This window comes from Podarcis vaucheri (genome assembly GCF_965113315.1).
Source record: "Podarcis vaucheri genome assembly, chromosome: Z".
NCBI lineage: Eukaryota > Metazoa > Chordata > Lepidosauria > Squamata > Lacertidae > Podarcis > Podarcis vaucheri.
In genome coordinates, this window is record NC_138758.1 from 23,933,255 (window position 1) to 23,950,823 (window position 17,569).

The window sequence follows — 17,569 nt, forward strand, 5'->3', positions numbered from 1 at the left end:
GTCCCTTTCGGTTCCTTCCCACCTGCATGCAGATAATTGCAACTCAGCTCCTCTCTTTCAAGTTCCCAACAGGGCTTCAAAGGAACTAATTGGTTACTAATCTTTCCCCAAACTCATATCACTCCCACCTCCAACTTCCTAACATGCCCAATCAGTCTACATGTTTAGCAGTGGCCTTGAAATTCAGCTTTAATGTGGTGAGTGGGGAGCTCCAAAGTGAAGGTTTTGGTGGTTAGTATACCATTAATGCTGAACTTATTGTAGCTGACCAGTATTTAGTTGCAATCCTTCATGCAGATCTTTAATACAATATATATATATATAAGCTAATTATGCTTGTCTGAGAGGTAAAGAAGTGTATGATAAATTATTGGCGCAAAGGGAGAATTATCTATAGCCTAAAGCTTTGCTCTGTTTAACCAAATAGTCAATAAGTTCTTTTTAAAAAGGATTGTTTATCTTAGCCAAGTGCTGCACTCTAGTGGTTACAAAGGAAAATGCTCAAACTCTATAATCAACTACTGTACAGTATAACTACACTAAATAGAAAGACAGGAAACTGTCCCTGTTTCCTGTCTTTCCATTTAGTGTAGTTATACTAAAGTTGATTATAGAAATAATCTGCCTAGTTTAGAATGCTTCATAATATAATACAACGTTTGGAATACACAAGCCACCTTCATTTCCTTTAAAAAAACCACACACACACCAAATGCTTAGTGTTTAGTCTAGATTTTTCCCTTGGTGCATAAATAGGCTAAATAAATTCTGCTTAATTTGTCTTTGAGAATGTCTACAGGTAATTCGTAAAATTTAAAATAAAAAAATGGGGGGGGGGGAGTAGCATGAAATTTAATAACAGCTATTCTTCCCAAACAGGACAAATTTAATTTTTTCAAACTCAGCCTTAACTTTTCACAATGGCAAATTAAAGTTAAAATTTTAAAGGTTGTTTAAATTCTTAGAGAACTTTATTTTCCAAATATGTTAGCTAAATAGCTCAATAGAAAACACACATAGAAGAGGTGGTAGGGCTACATCATTTTGTGCCCATCTCCATGTTGGAAAAACCATACTGTTTATTATTGACCCTAGCCCTAGTTTTGCTATTTGCATATAATTGTTTGAAAACCCCTCCTCCAAAATCTCACCTTCAATATTTTGATATTGTATAATTTCCACCAAGAATTTACTTGCAAGTTTATCAAATCTTTGGATGCATCCAATGAGAGGATCAATAATGGAATTGCATATATCCTAGCACAGTGTACCAGGCTAAGCGTTTTACAAACTGGCTCAGCAATGTGCCTGTACTTAATGAATCCTGTTTTGTCCAAATTAACACATTGTGGAGCTTTATTGCTTAGAATATTAGTATGCTGACAAATAATGTAGTGTTCTGATACAGAAGGCTTATAAGAATAAACAGACTCAGCACTTTTCTCTGGCATATTATTTTTAACAATTGCCATGTATTAGGAATTTGATTATTGAGCAATATATTATTAAAAAAAAACATAAGGGGAGCAAACCTCTGCAGAAAGGGTTTTTTTTTTTGGGTGGGGAGGCAGACGGAATGGTGGGTTCTCTTCCCCACCCCTTTTGGATGTGTATGCTACTGTTTTATTTCCGTGTTACATATTATTCTCTCTCCTGTGTAGTTTAACGCTGTCAAAATGATTTGTATTGTTTAATATATTGTATAATTTATTATTATTATTTACTTGTTGACCTTGACCCTGTGTGGGAGAGGTGTGGCATCTACAGAGATAATGGCATTGTAACCCTGCGAGATGTATGCTACAAGATTAATGTAAAGGCACTGACACTAGTGCATCCCTCCTGAGTAACGCCAGGGCATTTTCCAGGTTGGCAGTTCTTGTCCATGTATAACTGCCTTGTCCTAAACTTGTTATGTGGCTCCGCTGATGTGTGGTTAGGCCTAGTAACTTCCTGCTAGACCTTTACTGCTTTGGTTAGTCCACTTACCTCTTGATGGGAAAAACAACTGTTGGGTTTTTTGACTACGTGCTATTCCGTGCAGCTTCACACAGAGTCAATTAAGAGTTGGCCAAAAGCCAAAGATGACTGAGCAGAGAGGCATTATCTGCCTGGAGATATGGGACCCTGGATACAGCTTTACCATTGGTTGAAGTCTCACACAGGCATAATGACTCTTACCGACTAGAGTGTGTGTTGGTTAGTGTGGTGTTCTGAGAGTCGTTTGGAGTTTGATAAGAGAGAACTAGTTAAGATCCGTGTTTCTGTTCTTGTATATAGTAACTTGTAGAGTCATATGGTAACTTGTAGAGTCTGCTGTAAATAATAAACACATCCAAGTAACCAAGTTACTAGTAGCAGCGTTTTGTTCCTGCTTCGTCCATCCTGCCTGCAACTGATTGCTTTCTGGAACTCAGTGTATGCTATGCTAAGGTCCTGTAACAGGTCAAAGTTGCAAAACACCACCACCAACAATAGAAATTAAACATGAATTGATTGGGTGGGTGGGTGTACCACCTATGGCCGTGTTTTGTGACTAGCACAGTCAGATCATCCATTTTGCAGCAGTTTCTTCAGATTCCCAAATGTGCTCACAGGCACCAGAAGAGTGGTTTCTTCCAAGTATAGGAGTTAAGTGAGAGGTCAAAGGAGCTGGGAATACTTTTTTTTGTGACTAGCCAGGAAATTGCCTCTATTTCATTGAGATTAACTGAGTTATTGGTACCAATTTATTTCAAAAAGGTGTAAAGTGGCCCAGTCTGCTTATCATGTCTGAAGCATCCCAGTGCAGTTGTAATGTTGGGGTTGTAGCAAGCAGACCACTAAAACAAGAGTGTGGTAATTTGGGGGGCAGGCAAGGAAGTCAGGTAGAGTAGGGGTAGGTTTCAAGATGAGTGTGAAAGGAAAATGGGAGAAGGAAATATTACTGGATATCATGACAGAATGCCAGCATGCATGTTTGAGATTTATGTTTTGTGTGTTGCAGCCTTCTGCCAGTTCAGTTTTGTGCAAGCTAGTATGAGAGGTTGCCCTGTTTATAACCTATTTAAGAGAGCAACCATTCTCCTGGCAGCTTTTGTGAGGCATGGTTAAGACACATACATAGGACTGTGTGAGTGGTAGATCGACATGGGACCCATTTAAGAATATTACGCAGTGCCACTGACATCCCTGCACAGTGGTTATGGCACAAATATAGTCTCTGGGGAATCTGGTGCTTCAGGGCAACACTGTCAACAACTGGAGAAAGTGGAAGCATGGGTTAAAAGTATACAGTGTTGCTTGAGGTTCACATACAAAGCATGACATGCTCCAAAATGCCTGATTTCTGCCTAGGGATGCCTAGAGAAAAGACATGGGAGGTTTTCATATCCATTCACTTCACTGTTGAGGCTATTAAGCAAAAGGTATCAACTGTTGCCAGCAAATTTGAGGCTTGCTGCACTCCAGAAGAGAATGTGACTTATGAGAGACAAATTATTCACCAGAGCTCAGATGGAAAGGAAACACATTGATCCCTGTTGGTATCCATGTGTCTCGAGAGACAATGGGTGCACCTCCAGGATTTAAAGAAGCTTGCACAAACGTGTACGTTTGGAGACTTGTGTGACTCTCACGTAACAGATCTTGTGTGTTTGTGGAGTAAATTCAAACTGGGAGAAGGTTAGGTTTCTAAGAGACACTGATTTTCATTTTCAGGTAAGAAAACTTATGTTTATTAAAGGAAGTACATTCTTGATAGGAAATAACTTCTGTAGTTCTAGCTATCTAGTTGGGAAAACAAAGAAGCCATGCTCGCCCCTTGGTTGTCAGAAGATAAATCCAAAATGACCTCTTGACCCAAGGTTCAGAGAAAGTGTGTGAGGAGAAGCAGTAAGTTGTAAGCAGGATCCAACCCAAGACATAGCTGTCGGAACATCAAAGAGAGAGATGTCAGCATAGGGATAAAATTACAGGGGTAGTATGGGAAGCTGCAGGTCTCTCTATCTGCCTTAAACCCAGCTAAGAGACCCCTGACTCATACTGTAGACATTTGCAGAGCTAAAGCAGCAGCAGCAGCAGCAGCAGCAGCAGCAGTGCAGCACTTGCAACAGCTCACAACTGCAGAAAGGCAAGTGCATGCAATAGCAAAGCCCCAAGAGGACAGAGAAAAAACAGTGTCCTGTAAAACCCTCTGCACAATGTGTGTCTCCACCCCCAGTCATTTGCAGATTGGGTTGCAAGGATTTGTCAATACTGAATTCAGTCCTCCATATTTCTGTGGCAGTTTCTGCATTTTATTTTTTTTAAATCCTCATGAAAACACTTCAGCATTTTTGTGTGCATATCTCCTAATAAACACATTTTTGCAAACCAATTCCCCATATATAATCCATTCTTGCAGGCTATGTGCACTAATATGTTTATTTCTATGAACACTTTCCTCTAATATAGGCATTTTTGTAAGCATTGTTTGGTTGGCTGGCATAGCAAATTTTGGATAAGTGTAGATTTTGAATAGTACACATGTTTTGGTTAGCATATTGTTTCAGAATGTGTGAATTTGCAAGATTCAGCTTTAAATGCACACTGAATCAAATTCCTCCCCCATCCTTAGGCTTGATCTACCCCACCAGGGCTGGCCCACCTATGAGGCAAAGCAAAGTGACCACCAGATCTGGCCTCCAAGGAATCAATTGCCCACTGTTGCCACCACCATGGTTGTTGTCAGGGACTGGGCAGAGGAGGAATGGTGGAGATTGCCTCCCCATCCTGACCCTTCCAGCGAGGAGGAAGAGGAAGACAGTATATCTTTACAACAGGGGTTTGAGGGAGGTAGCAGCTCAGAGGCAGATAATAATAATAATAATAATAATAATAATAATAATAATAATAATAATAATTTATTATTTATACCCCGCCCATCTGGCTGAGTTTCCCCAGCCACTCTGGGCGGCTCCCAATCAGTGTTAAAAACAGTACAGCGTTACATATTAAAAACTTCCTTGAACAGGGCTGCCTTAAGATGTCTTCTGAATGTCAGGTAATTATTTATCTCTTTGACATCTGATGGGAGGGCGTTCCACAGGGTGGGCGCCACTACTGAGAAGGCCCTCTGCCTGGTTCCCTGTAGCCTCACTTCTCGCAATGAGGTAACCGCCAGAAGGCCCTCGGCGCTGGATCTCAGTGTCCAGGCTGAACGATGGGAGTGGAGACGCTCCTTCAGGTGTACAGGACCGAGGCCGTTTAGGGCTTTAAAGGTCAGCACCAAAACTTTGAATTGTGCTCGGAAACATACTGGGAGCCAATGCAGATCTCTCAGAACCGGTGTTATGTGGTCCCGGCGGAATGAGGGGGAAATCCAGGAAATCATGGGAGGGCCAGAACAAAACTCAGCTGACACATTGTCATTAGAAAGCCTTCCAGATCCTCCATCTCCCAGAACCCGGCAAGTCTTAAAAGTAGGAGAGCAAAGAGCTCAAAAACAGGGGGCATGTAGCTGCACCCACAGAAGTGACGAATGAGAAAGTGGGAGAGACGAGGGGTAGAGATTCACTCGGGACGACGTCATTATCCAGGAGGCTGGGTTCTATAACCTCTCTCTGTAAAGATTGAAATAAAAAAGGATGGTAAGAAACTTTCCCCTGTCTTTATACTTTCCTGGGCAACCAGCCGGAAGCCACTGACAGCATCCTGACAGTGGTAGTGACAGCTGCAGAGGTCAGCAGCCCCACCCCATGCTGCCTCTACAGTGGCAAATAGGAGGTGCTGTTGGTCTTCTCCTACCTCTAGGGAGGAAATGGCAGGGGCTTCTCTTTGGGGTCTCCTGGTCTCTGCACGTGCCCAGGTGATTCAGAGCGAGCCCATTCCTCCACCCCCAGCAACAGCCTTTGATTCCCAAGTCATGTGTCGGGTGAGGTTGGTTTGATTCCCCCTCTTGTTCCTAGTGTTGATCTTTATTCCCCCCTTGTTCCTGATGTAGATCTTAACTCACCCCTTCTTCCATGGCAGAGGTGCCATTTTGTGGTTCACTTCAGGTGGCAAAATGTATTGGGCTGGTTCTCTCTCTCTCTCTCTCTCTCTCTCTCTCTCTCTCTCTCTCACACACACACACACACACACACACTCCACACCCCAAAGGAGTATCCAGTATGTTCTGCTTGCCTCTGGGATGCCCTTTGAGGGACCATGGGTTTGCAGCATAAGGAGAAATAGAGAGGAACCTCTATGAGGGTCAACAAAGACAACTTCTGCTAACCTATAAGCAGATAGACACAGGACTGTGATGTAAATCATTTGGCCAGTCAAGAACAAGAAAAGTCATTCTGGTTAATTGTTTGCAATTTTATGTCTTAAAAATGAAATATTCAAAGTACTTTGTCTTTCAAATGTCAACACATTATATAGTAACTTTTACTATTTACAGCAGGGTTGTTGTAATGGTCTTGTAGAAAATACATGCTTCTGGTCTGAAAACCAGAGCAAAATGCAACAAACCATTTCACTGCAGCCATTGAACATAAAACCTGTACAGTTATCCAGCCAGTGTTCAGAGCAGGAATACAAAAAAAGGAAATCTATTGTTCCCTAGCAACAAAGTTCAAGCCGTTATACTACAATTTCAGTAAGTTTAGAAGTGTTGTTGTTAGATAGGAATGGAAAATCTTGGCATACATTGTAAACATCATTACAATTCATGAGAAAGCAAAAACAAAGGAAAAAGACTAGTAATTGACAAAACACTGTATGCTAGGCTTCTCTTCTTGTTTATAGACACCTTGTTTATGAAAGTTTCAATGTTCTGTCATGGTTCATCATCATACATGTGAAATATTGTCAAAGACCTACAGATATACTAATGTTTATTAAGAGGCTAAAGTTCACCACTAAATCTAAGAAAAGATTGTAACTGGCAAACACATTCTCTTGGACAGATAATGTAAAATGGCAAAGGCCAAGAAAATCCCACAACAAAATTGAACTTGAGGACACCCAGTTTCTGTTAAGGTCTCTATAAGCCAGCATTTGGAAGGGCAATGAGTAGGACTGCGGACCACAGAACACGTGAAAGCTAACACATTTTGTCATTGTGTGCTAAAAATTGGCTCCAGCTCTTTTGTTTCTCTCTGCTTCTGGTGATTTTGCTATTTCTCCATTACAATCTTCCTTCATACAGCAGCCAACATTATACCTTGAGCATAATTGATGGGGAAAGTGGGATACATTTTTTCAAAAAAACCTACCCTTTTCAAATGTTGCCCTCTTTCATTTGAACGGCAGCAGATTACTGCCGGCATGATAATATTCTTTCTCTTTAAACAAAAAACAGCCTTGCTCACCAAAGCCCTAGGTTTCAATCATATCTTAACATGATATGATGGGAAACACACTGCACTTTCTAGTAAGGTTGGAACCATCAACAGGAGATGAACACAAGGATGTATGTTCTTTAGATTGTATTACCAATGTTTTGTGTTTGCATATAACTTTGCAGACTGACCAAAGTGTTCTAATTTGCTGAATGGTGACACATTTACTGTACTAGTTTTCACTGTCATTAAAAGACAGAATTTAGTTCTGCTGGTAGTGACATTGCTTTGGTGGAATGTTTTAGAAATATCCAGAGGACCGTGTTCCAGATGAAATACAATAGCATGAAGAGGAGGCAAGTCAAGGGTTTCAGCTAGATCACCAGGGTTCTTCCTTACATTGCTAGACTCTTGTGATGTTGAGATGACCCCTGTGTGTCTCAAAGGGCAGGGCTGCCGCTGACATGGGTGTGCAGAGAGGAAGATGATTCATGCTCAGCTCAATCTACTAGGGCATAGCTCAGCCTTGAGTTTTCTTGACTTGCCTCCTGCAAGCCTGTGGAACACTGAACACACACCTAGAGGACACTCGCCCTGCAGCAGCACAAAGGTAACTAACCTGTGGCCCTTCAGCTTTTGCTAGGCTCCATCATCCCTTATCATTGGGCATGCTGCTGGCTTTGGCTGGCAGGCAACACCTGGAGGGCTGCAGGCTCTCTCTACTCCTCATCTACGTACTAAGAATGGCATGCCAGTTGTCTTAAATCCAGATCATTGGCCAGCTTGGCCAATGGTCAAGGATGCTGAGAACTGTAGTCCTAAAAGTTGTGTGGACCCGAGATTGAAGAACACTGATCTAGTCTACAACCTCCAGACTCTACCGCCTCATCCCATCCTCATTCTGCTGAAGGCATCAACCAGATCTGGGAGCCAACAGGCTGCAATGTAATAGAAGATTTCTCCACCCACCCCAACTCCTTTATCACAGCAGTTTTATATTTCTATGCAAACTTTTAAAAGCACAGGCATCTTACCAGAAAAAGGGACAACGACAACGTATGAATTTGGTTGCTAGTTGAACCGTTCCCAACTAATCTTTGCTGCTTCCAATCTCATGTCTCCTCCACTGACCATTGTTTCCTCAAGGCTCTAATTCCACCCACTTCCCCCTCTGCCTGCGCTCTCATGTCCTTTAGCTACCCTGAAGGACCATGAACCATCACTGAGTACTCTTGTTTCTCTGCCCTTCCTGGCTTCTAGCCCATATTAACCTTCTGCTCTTTCAACCCAGTATGAGCTTTACATCCCACCCCTAGGGCTGGTGTGATTTCAGGTTCACTCTGCATTTGGGAGTGAGCTTTCTCATCTCATCATCTTAATAGTCATATATGGTGTTATGTTTTTAAATTATTTGTTTATATGGTTAATTAATACTTTGCAAATTAAAAAAGTAGATTAAGGTGAGGTAAGGGAGTGGAAAGGATCTAGCATTCTGCGCTCACATTTCCCTGTTCTATAGTAACCCCATTATACTTTATAAATGACCATTCATAAGTGCACATGGCTGCCATCATCTTCTCTAATTAAACTTTAGACTTCATTCCATTGCTGATTTGCCACACTTTACACACTGGGGGTCTCAGGGGCCCACTCCTCATTCAGGGCTCATCCGTACATCCACTTGTTCCATGTTTTCTAGGCATGGATCAGACATGTCTCCCATTTGCCCCTCTGCTTTCCCCAGGGGAAAAATGCTCTTTAGTGCTGAATTGGAGCAAATATCAGTCTGCAGAAAACTCTCCCAGGCCCATGTCTAGAAAGCACAGGACAAGTGGAAGTGTGGACAAGACCTCTGTCTCATTCTCTTGCCGACTACTACCTGAGAGCTAGTGTTCCACTTCAGTGACACCCTAGCTGCCCTCTCCAGGGTTTCAGATTGGAATGGGAGCTTCTGCATACAAAGCAGACGCTCTACCACTGAACTACAGCTTTCCCTTAAAACAATTAAGTCTCAGCTACAACTACAGGAGTGCATTGATAAGCTCTTGCTCTCCAAGTACCTGCCTCTGCAGCCACATACTGGGGTCAGTTCAAGATGATCTGTTCATCCTCGTTTGCACTAAGTTTGCAAGGAGGTTATGCAATGTCTGCTGTTTACTGAGCGCTTGTGAGGTTATATGATGTTGCATCAAGCAAACGTCATCACACACATTTCAACTGCTCCCCCTCAGAAAGATAAAGATGATGATGATGATGATGATTTTGTAGGGAGCAGGTTTCTTGTGCCTGAGTGCTAAATCTACTTTAACTGTGCAACCTGAATTTGCTGGTTGAATGCCACCTGCAAAACAGTGACTGCCTGGAAGCTGCCGCTGCTTTTCAGTGTGAGTTGCCTCCCCCTACTTTTATTTCACTTCCTTTTGTTATGATGTCAGGCATTATGTTATGATGTCCCTACAGCATTTCCAACTCTCTGCCCCACTTCCTATACATTCTGTTGCCCTGAGGCCCTTTGTAGTTTTCCCACAACTGTCACCCCTTTCCAGTATCTTCTGCCCTCTTTGTTTTCCCTGTCTTCTGTTTCACACCCCAGTCCCTATTTCAGTGTATTCCCTCCCCTTCTCTGCAGCCATTCTTCTCTTCAAGATTCCTATTTCTGAGATGGTGTTTCTTCAACTAGTTCTCATCTCACTCTCTTTTGTTCTGCCCACTATGCTCTTCCAGTCCTTAAGATGATGTGAGGACAGACAAAACTGGAGGAATGTGAATATTTCATACCTGAGAACTCCCTTCAGTAGATTGAATGTTTGCTAATATTCCAAGGCATCACAATAGTTCAGCCAATAGTAGTCAGAGGCTTTGCCACCACTGCATGAACACAAAATCTCCTAGCACATCCCATTGTAGACTATTTATTTAATTGCTCATTAGAAAGTCATTTGTGAATTTCCCCCCTACTATTTTTTTTAAAAAAAAATATGAGGGGTGGGAGTAGGGAGATAAAATTGGCCAAGTGACTGAATACCTGTCTGATATCCAACTTGCCTTCACTGAAGCATGCTTAAAAGGGCCAGTTGGTCTGCTTTTAGCAAGGTTATGCGAGATGGCATAATAACAGAATGTGTTTGTAAGGAGAATGTGGTTTAAAGTAGAATGTAAGTCAGGAGAAGCAACACATTCTGTACATTTTATTCTATGTATATCCTCAACCCATTTCTCCCAGAAATGGCTTGTATGTGCTTTCTGGCAATTGTACTTTCTTTACAAAGGCTGCTCACCACTTGCAGAATGGCAAAATGTCAGTAACTCATCTACATTTCCTTTTGTGCCACATTTTTAGGCACAGGTACAGGCTTTCCAGGTCTGTGTCTGAGCAGGTTTTCTTTTTTGTCCCACCACTTTCCCATGGAAAACCCATGTTTTACAGCAAAAGGCAATGGGGTTTTCCACAGATTGCCATTTGCTCCGATCCAGCAGTAAAGTGAGGGTTTTCTGGGGGGAAGCAGTGGGACAAAAAGCAAAACAAAAAACTGCTCAGACACAGAGCTGGAAAGCCTAGAAAGTGCAGACTAAACGTAAGTGTGGATGAGCCTTAAGCCAGAATGATTCTTTGGATCAGGGTTTCCCAAACTTGGGTCTCCATCTGTTTTTGGAGTACAACTCCCATCACCCCTAGCTAATAGGACCAGTGGTCAGAGATGATGGGAATTGTACTCCAAAATCAACATAAGACCTAAGTTTGGGAAACCCCATTTTAGACTATGCATTATCTAGGCCAGGGATGGGGACCTTTTTCAGTGTAAGGACCTCACTTAATTCTGAGCAACCTTTCAGGGACCATATGTTAATGGTGCGTTAGGCCGGAGGCAAAAATAATAATAATAATAAATGGACAGGGCAATTAATACAAATTTGTATCTTTGTAGGGCAGTAGTTTCTGCACACTCCTCTCCATCCAGGTGAGCAAGAGACATTATCAGTTTTCAAGGATACATCCCAGCCATGCAAAAACACTCAAGGAGGGTGTGATGTAAGGCTGGTGAGGATGATAACCTGGGGTTATAAGGGTTCAAGGGCTATAAGAGAGATGCTTGGAGGTCTGCATTTGGCCACTTGAGCCTGAGGTTCACCACTGCTGGTCTGCATTCTATACAACTACATCCTTCTTAAGATTTCAAAAAAGCTACAGTCTGGAAGCACCCAAAACATGTTGCTTTAAAGTGAAATCTATTCAGATGTTCTGCACAATCACCATTCATTCCTATGTACAGGATTTGCACAGAAGCTGAGCTTGGAGGGCTGCGTCCTTGACCTCAAAGTGGAAAAATAACAGGTTTTTTTTCCTGAATTTCAGAAGCAAACATGATAAAAACATTTCTATATACCACCATCCTCTGGTGGCATGATTATTTAATTATTATTTTTCTAATCCACATTTTATATCAAACAATACCTATAAACACACCTAGGAAATTCTGTTCATTCATTGGTAAACGCCAAAGAGGGGAAAAAAAGTATTCCATTTCATTTTATGAGCTTTTGGCATAATAACAAAAATGACAACATTCAAGGCAGCATTAAAACCCATCCATGGTTGGTAATATAAAGTGCATTTCCTGCATATAATACAAATATATCTATATGGAACTCAAGGCACACACTAACGTCATACGTATTACATACTAGAAATGCACAATTTCAAGCTAATAACTATTTAAGAAGAGTTTCAAAACATTTTCTTCCCTTCTGGGTATTTTAAAGCATTTTGTTTTAAAAGGTACATCAATTCACGAGCCTCAAATGATAGAACTGCTTAAAACATTGCTAGTGTTGACATCTTAGATCAGTGCTAAAATATATCACCATGAGTGCACTTCTTACATAAAGCCCAGAAATTATTTCTGTGATTAAAAAGTGCTTGTCCATTTTAGCCTGGTGTGTGGAGGTACTAAAATTCTCCACAATTTCATGGGGAATGACCCCCAGGTCAGAGCTAGCAATACAAGAACAAGGTACAATACTAATTATTTTGTCTGATTTCATTAACTGGATCCAATGGTGTACAGTATTTTATACCATAAAAGAACCTAAAGGAGAGTGAATTTTCCTCTGAGGCACCCTCCCCCTCCCTCTTTCCCTCCCTCCCTCCCTCCCAGATCCTACCTCCAGTGGTCAAAGATGAAGAACATCCAGAATCTGGACCACTGACAAGCAACATGTAGGGAGAACTCAAATGTCAATGTTATTTGGTGGATTTATACCTGATGTTCATAATCAAGCCCATCCCTAACAGCTAGTTGTCACCTATACCCAATATGAACTAGCTTGGGAATATAGGAGCAATGAATATTAGGATATTAACTCTCATGAACAGGCATTATGATTAGTACTTGCTTAGTGAGGACAAATTATTAAGCATCTGCTTTCCTTGCTAAAAAAAATACATCCACTCATCTGGGCCCATTTGTATGACCAAGTTGACATTCCTGCGGTTTATTGCTGATTTTTTTGCTTTTGATATTAACTGTGTATTTTACTTCTTTGTGGTTACCTTATGTTTTCTAAACTGCTTTGGGTGGCAGTGAAAGTGGATTCTAAATGCCATCATAAAGAATTAAAGAAATAAAATGAATGAGAAGTTGCAAGAAAAAATGGGCAAATATTGGTGAACTCAAAAAACTGGCTGAGTTGGACTGTACATCTGAGGGAGCAAGTGCATGGTCACTTCATCATGATGTGCCAGACTCTCCACAGTCAGGCTTTCCCATCTTTCAGCATTCCCATTTGTCATATGAAGAGGCCCTGAAGTCTACACTAAGACTGTCCTTCATTCTTTTATTTCAGAAGAGTGTCAGGGTGGATGTATTCACTTTGATGAAACTTCTCACTTAAATTGAAAATCACTACTTTCTACCATTGATGCTGATGGGAATTGCTAATGGCCAAGCCTGCAATCCTAAGCATGTCTACCCAGAAGTAAACTCCGCTGAATTCAGTGGCGCTTGCTCCCACCAGGTATGTGTGGTTAGGATTGTAGACCAAATGTCCTTATAATGCATGGCCTAAATCTAAACTTGTGAAAGACACAAAAACATAAGGTACAGGGTGATAAACCAGCCACCAGCAGGCTGGATGTCACTCAAGGGACTTCTCCATTCAGCTGGAAGGATCCTTTCCTCCCCACCCTCAGCACAATTTTTAGCTGGAAAAAGCCTCCTATCGGAGCGAACAGGAAGCATTTTTTCTAGCCTAATTGTGGCCCAGGGAATTGCAAGTGAGAACGGATGCTATGAATGGCATCTCCCTTGCTAAATGCACCTCTCCCACACTGCTTGAGAACTGGTGTCTGTGGTAGACTTTTCAAGTCCAATTGATGCATGGAGGACCAGGATCTTCATGGAAAATATAGCTACTAGGATGCTGCAGGAGAACAAAATATCCTCCTCTCCAGCTGCAATCTCCATGAAGATCACCTTCCTCACCTGGCAATTTATCTTGAGGAAAGATAAAATGCTTTATATTCAAGATGAATTGCTGGGGGAGGGGGAGGAGAGAGAGAGAGTCTGCACGTGTGTGTGTGTGTGTGTGTGTGTGTGCTCTGTATGTGAGAGAGTGAGCTCAGGGTGGCCACACACATTCTTCTTTTGGCTCCTACTTCAAAGCTGGCAAATTTGCAATAGGAATGTTAGATGAAGTGGCATCTCTATCCGTGCTTCACCATTTAGTATCCTCTGAGTTGGCAAGCAAAAGGGCATCTTCTCTCAGGTCTGTGAACATGACTGTTATCACTGCTGAGATTCCTGAAATCTGGCTTGCCACTTTTTAACTGCCCACAGAGTGAAACAATTTGTCCTATAAGGCAATGACTAACAATGGTTTATCTGCAATTTATTAAGAAGGTCATGGCGTGACAACACCCTACCTATGAGGTGTGAAGTATAGAGGGCCGTTTTTCTACTTTGCTCAAAGTATTTTGGGGTGTTTCTTATACCCTGGAGTTATGCCTGAAGGCCGCTTAAAAGCATAGCTTGTGAAGACTGCTTGGTGGATGAGTTGTTAGTTAGACCAAGGAACAAAGGGTGTTGGCCAGACCACAAACATATTGTATGCAAGTTATTAAAATTAACAAAACTGTGTCCTGAAGAGGGAAAGATAGAACACACTCAATATTTTGCCCATGTGAACCATTTCCAAATGAAATTCAACACCAAGAACGCCGCTTCCAAATGTTGAAGGCAGCCACCCTAGAACTAACAATCATTGCCATCTCCCAAAGAGTTTTAAACAAACGATATTAAAATACCATCTTCTGTCACATTTAAAGGCAGTTGGATATGTTTTCCCCCTCTATATTTATATATACACAGAGTTCTGATCTAGAAAAACCAATACAATAAACCTTTACTTTAATGTTTTTTTTAAAAACAGGCAGTCTTTGGTGATGCAAAGGCAGAGATCGATGTCTTTTGTTTGTTTGTTACCTCCTGCCTATTTCACTCTGTCTCATAAAGTGAATATTGTTGGCACTGTCAGAAAGTTCTAGATACTGCTCCACAGACAAAACAAAATATCCATCATAGCCCTGTACTTTCCCTGTGCTTAAAAGCTGCTGTTTCTCCCCCTCTGTCCAAGCCCGAATACCTTCTTCACCATCTTGGAGTCGCCTTTGTTCCTTAGTCCAAGCTTGAGCCACAGCTCTCTGCCTGGCAACCTCCAAGACATGGTTCTTCTCTTCTTCCACAGTAGTCCCGTACCGAACATTAAAGCACAGAGAGCCGTGCTGGAGCTGGATATCAGCAAACCGTCTAGTCCTGCCATTGATGATGGAAGTCATTTGTGATACTGTGACGTTGACACCGTTCTCCAAAATCCGACGTCCCCCGGTGTTGCCTATCACTGCAAGGTCTTCTTCCAGAGACCCAAGCTTGATGAAGTAGTGAGTGTCTCGCCCATCTATTGTAAAGTGCAGGTCCTCAAGATAGTGAGCATTGTTGAGGATGGCAGCGATACGGCGGCTGTCTTCATTCGCCACCCCAATCACATCAGCTGTTACCACACCATCCTTGATGGCAAATTTGATACCTTTCCCAAAAACCGAGGGAACTGCAGCAAATCTGGGCAGCTTTGCTTTCTCCACACATCTTCCATTGCTGTATTTGGGGGTCATGGGAAGCTGGTCCAAGGAAATGAAGTTTCTGAGCTGCTTCTGTAGTTCACACTGAATGCCAAGTATAGTCTGGAAAAGAGAAGATGCATGGCATATGAAGGTAAGGTTTTTGGAGTTGTTAGAGAAACATACAATATGTTTCTATTGTAACAACGTAACCTGGTTCACACTTCACTTTAAACTATAGTTATCTAATGGTTAAAGGTTAATGTGCAAGGTACACATTGCACATGATGGGATGCGGGTGGCGCTGTGGTTTAAACCACAGAGCCTAGGGCTTGCCGATCAGAAGTTCAGCGGTTTGAATCCCCGCGACGGGGTGAGCTTCCATTGCTCGGTCCCTGCTCCTGCCAACCTAGCAGTTCAAAAGCACATCAAAGTGCAAGTAGATAAATAAGTACTGCTCCGGCGGGAAGGTAAACGGCGTTTCCGTGCACTGCTCTGGTTCGCCAGAAGCGGCTTAGTCATGCTGGCCACATGACCCGGAAGCTCCCTCAGCCAGTAAAGCGAGATGAGCGCTGCAACCCCAAAGTCACGACTGAACCTAACAGTCAGGGGTCCCTTTACCTTTACAGTGGTACCTCGGGTTAAGAACTTAATTTGTTCTGGAGGTCTGTTCCTAACCTGAAGCACCACTTTAGCTAATGGGGCCTCCTGCTGCTGCTGCGCCGCTGCTGTGCAATTTCTGTTCTCATCCTGAAGCAAAGTTCTTAACCCGAGGTAATATTTCTGGGTTAGTGGAGTCTGTAACCTGAAGTGTATGTAACCTGAGGTACCACTGTACTGGTGCACATGGCTAAAGTTGTGGGTCCTTCACAATCCTCCCTGCCCCTGCTGCCACACTTCCAGGAAGTGTTGCAGAATTCCAGCAATACTTCAGGGTATGCACTTCATGAGAAAATATCATAATGGAATAAATCAGGGTTTGAAGCTGCACTGTAAGAACAGAGGCAGCTGAGGACTCATCCACATCATTTGCCCTGCACTTTCTAGGCACAGCTTTGTGGTTTAAAATGCTGTGTTCATGTGGTTTCTGTTTACCCCAGTGCTTTCCTTGAGAAACCCACTCTTTAACACTGAACCAGAACAAACCACAATTCAGGTTTTCCGCTGATCAGTGTTTGCTCAGATTCAGAGGTAAATAGTGTGTTTTTGCAGGGAAAATGCCACAGGGCAAAACAAAAAAGTGCTCAGACATCACACTTTAAAGTGGGGACTTGTGCCTAGCAATGCAGCACAAAACAAAATCTGGATGAGCTCTGATTCTACTTCTCTTTGCCTCTCAGGTACCCTCTAGTGCATGGGTAGGCAAACTAAGGACCGGGGGCCCAATCGCCTTCTAAAACAGGCCTGCGGACAGTCTGGGAATCAGCGTGTTTTTACATGAGTAGACTGTGTCCTTTTATATAAAAAGCATCTCTGGGTTTTTTGTGGGACCTGCCTGGTTTTTTTACATGAGTAAAATGTTTGCTTTTATTTAAAATGCATCTTTGGGTTATTTGTGGGGCATAGGAATTTGTTCATCTCCCCCCAATATATAGTCCAGCCCCCCACAAGGTCTGAGGGACAGTGGACCAGCCCCCTGCTGAAAAAGTTTGCTGACCCCTGCTCTAGTAGTTGTCTTACAAGATCATGATTTGCATGTGGACATTTACAGATCTGTGCAGCAATACCTTACGTGCCATTGACTTGCACATTTTCAACTATATGTGGTTGAAGATGGGCTGGTTGGAATTGGGTAAGTCAAATGCCAAGCAAGGTGCTCTTTGTGCCAGATCCACTTAGGAGGCACCTGGCATGAGAATAGCTTTGTTGTTGTTGTTGTTATTTGCATTTGTTAGCTGCTTTATCTTGCCCAGGGAAACCCAAAGCAACTTACAACCGAATAACCAAACAGGCACCCACCCACCCCGCTCACAAAGCAACATTGAAAACAAGAGGGAAAAAGAAGAAATGCATGAAAAAAAATACCCACCAATTTCTAAAAGGCCACAGGGAGTTAAAGGTCAAAAGCCTGGTTATAAAGTTTTTGTCTGGCTCTCTACCTTGCTTGCCAGGCAAGACCCGCTCAGTGCGCCAGCTCTGAACGGTTCTCACGAGATCTTGTGAGGCA

General features: G+C 42.4%; 1 protein-coding gene across 14 annotated transcripts in view; it reads right to left on the minus strand.

Moving 5' to 3' along the window:
- Positions 1 to 7,833: 7,833 nt before the first annotated feature.
- Positions 7,834 to 17,569, minus strand: part of TENM1 (teneurin transmembrane protein 1) — a 392,346-nt gene continuing 382,610 nt past the window's right edge. For all 14 annotated transcript variants that reach the window (XM_082208504.1, XM_082208503.1, XM_082208513.1 and 11 more), the window contains one exon: positions 7,834 to 15,525. In XM_082208504.1, the coding sequence (XP_082064630.1) occupies positions 14,767 to 15,525 (759 nt within the window). In that variant the 3' untranslated portion in view covers positions 7,834 to 14,766. The remainder of the gene's footprint in view (positions 15,526 to 17,569) is intronic.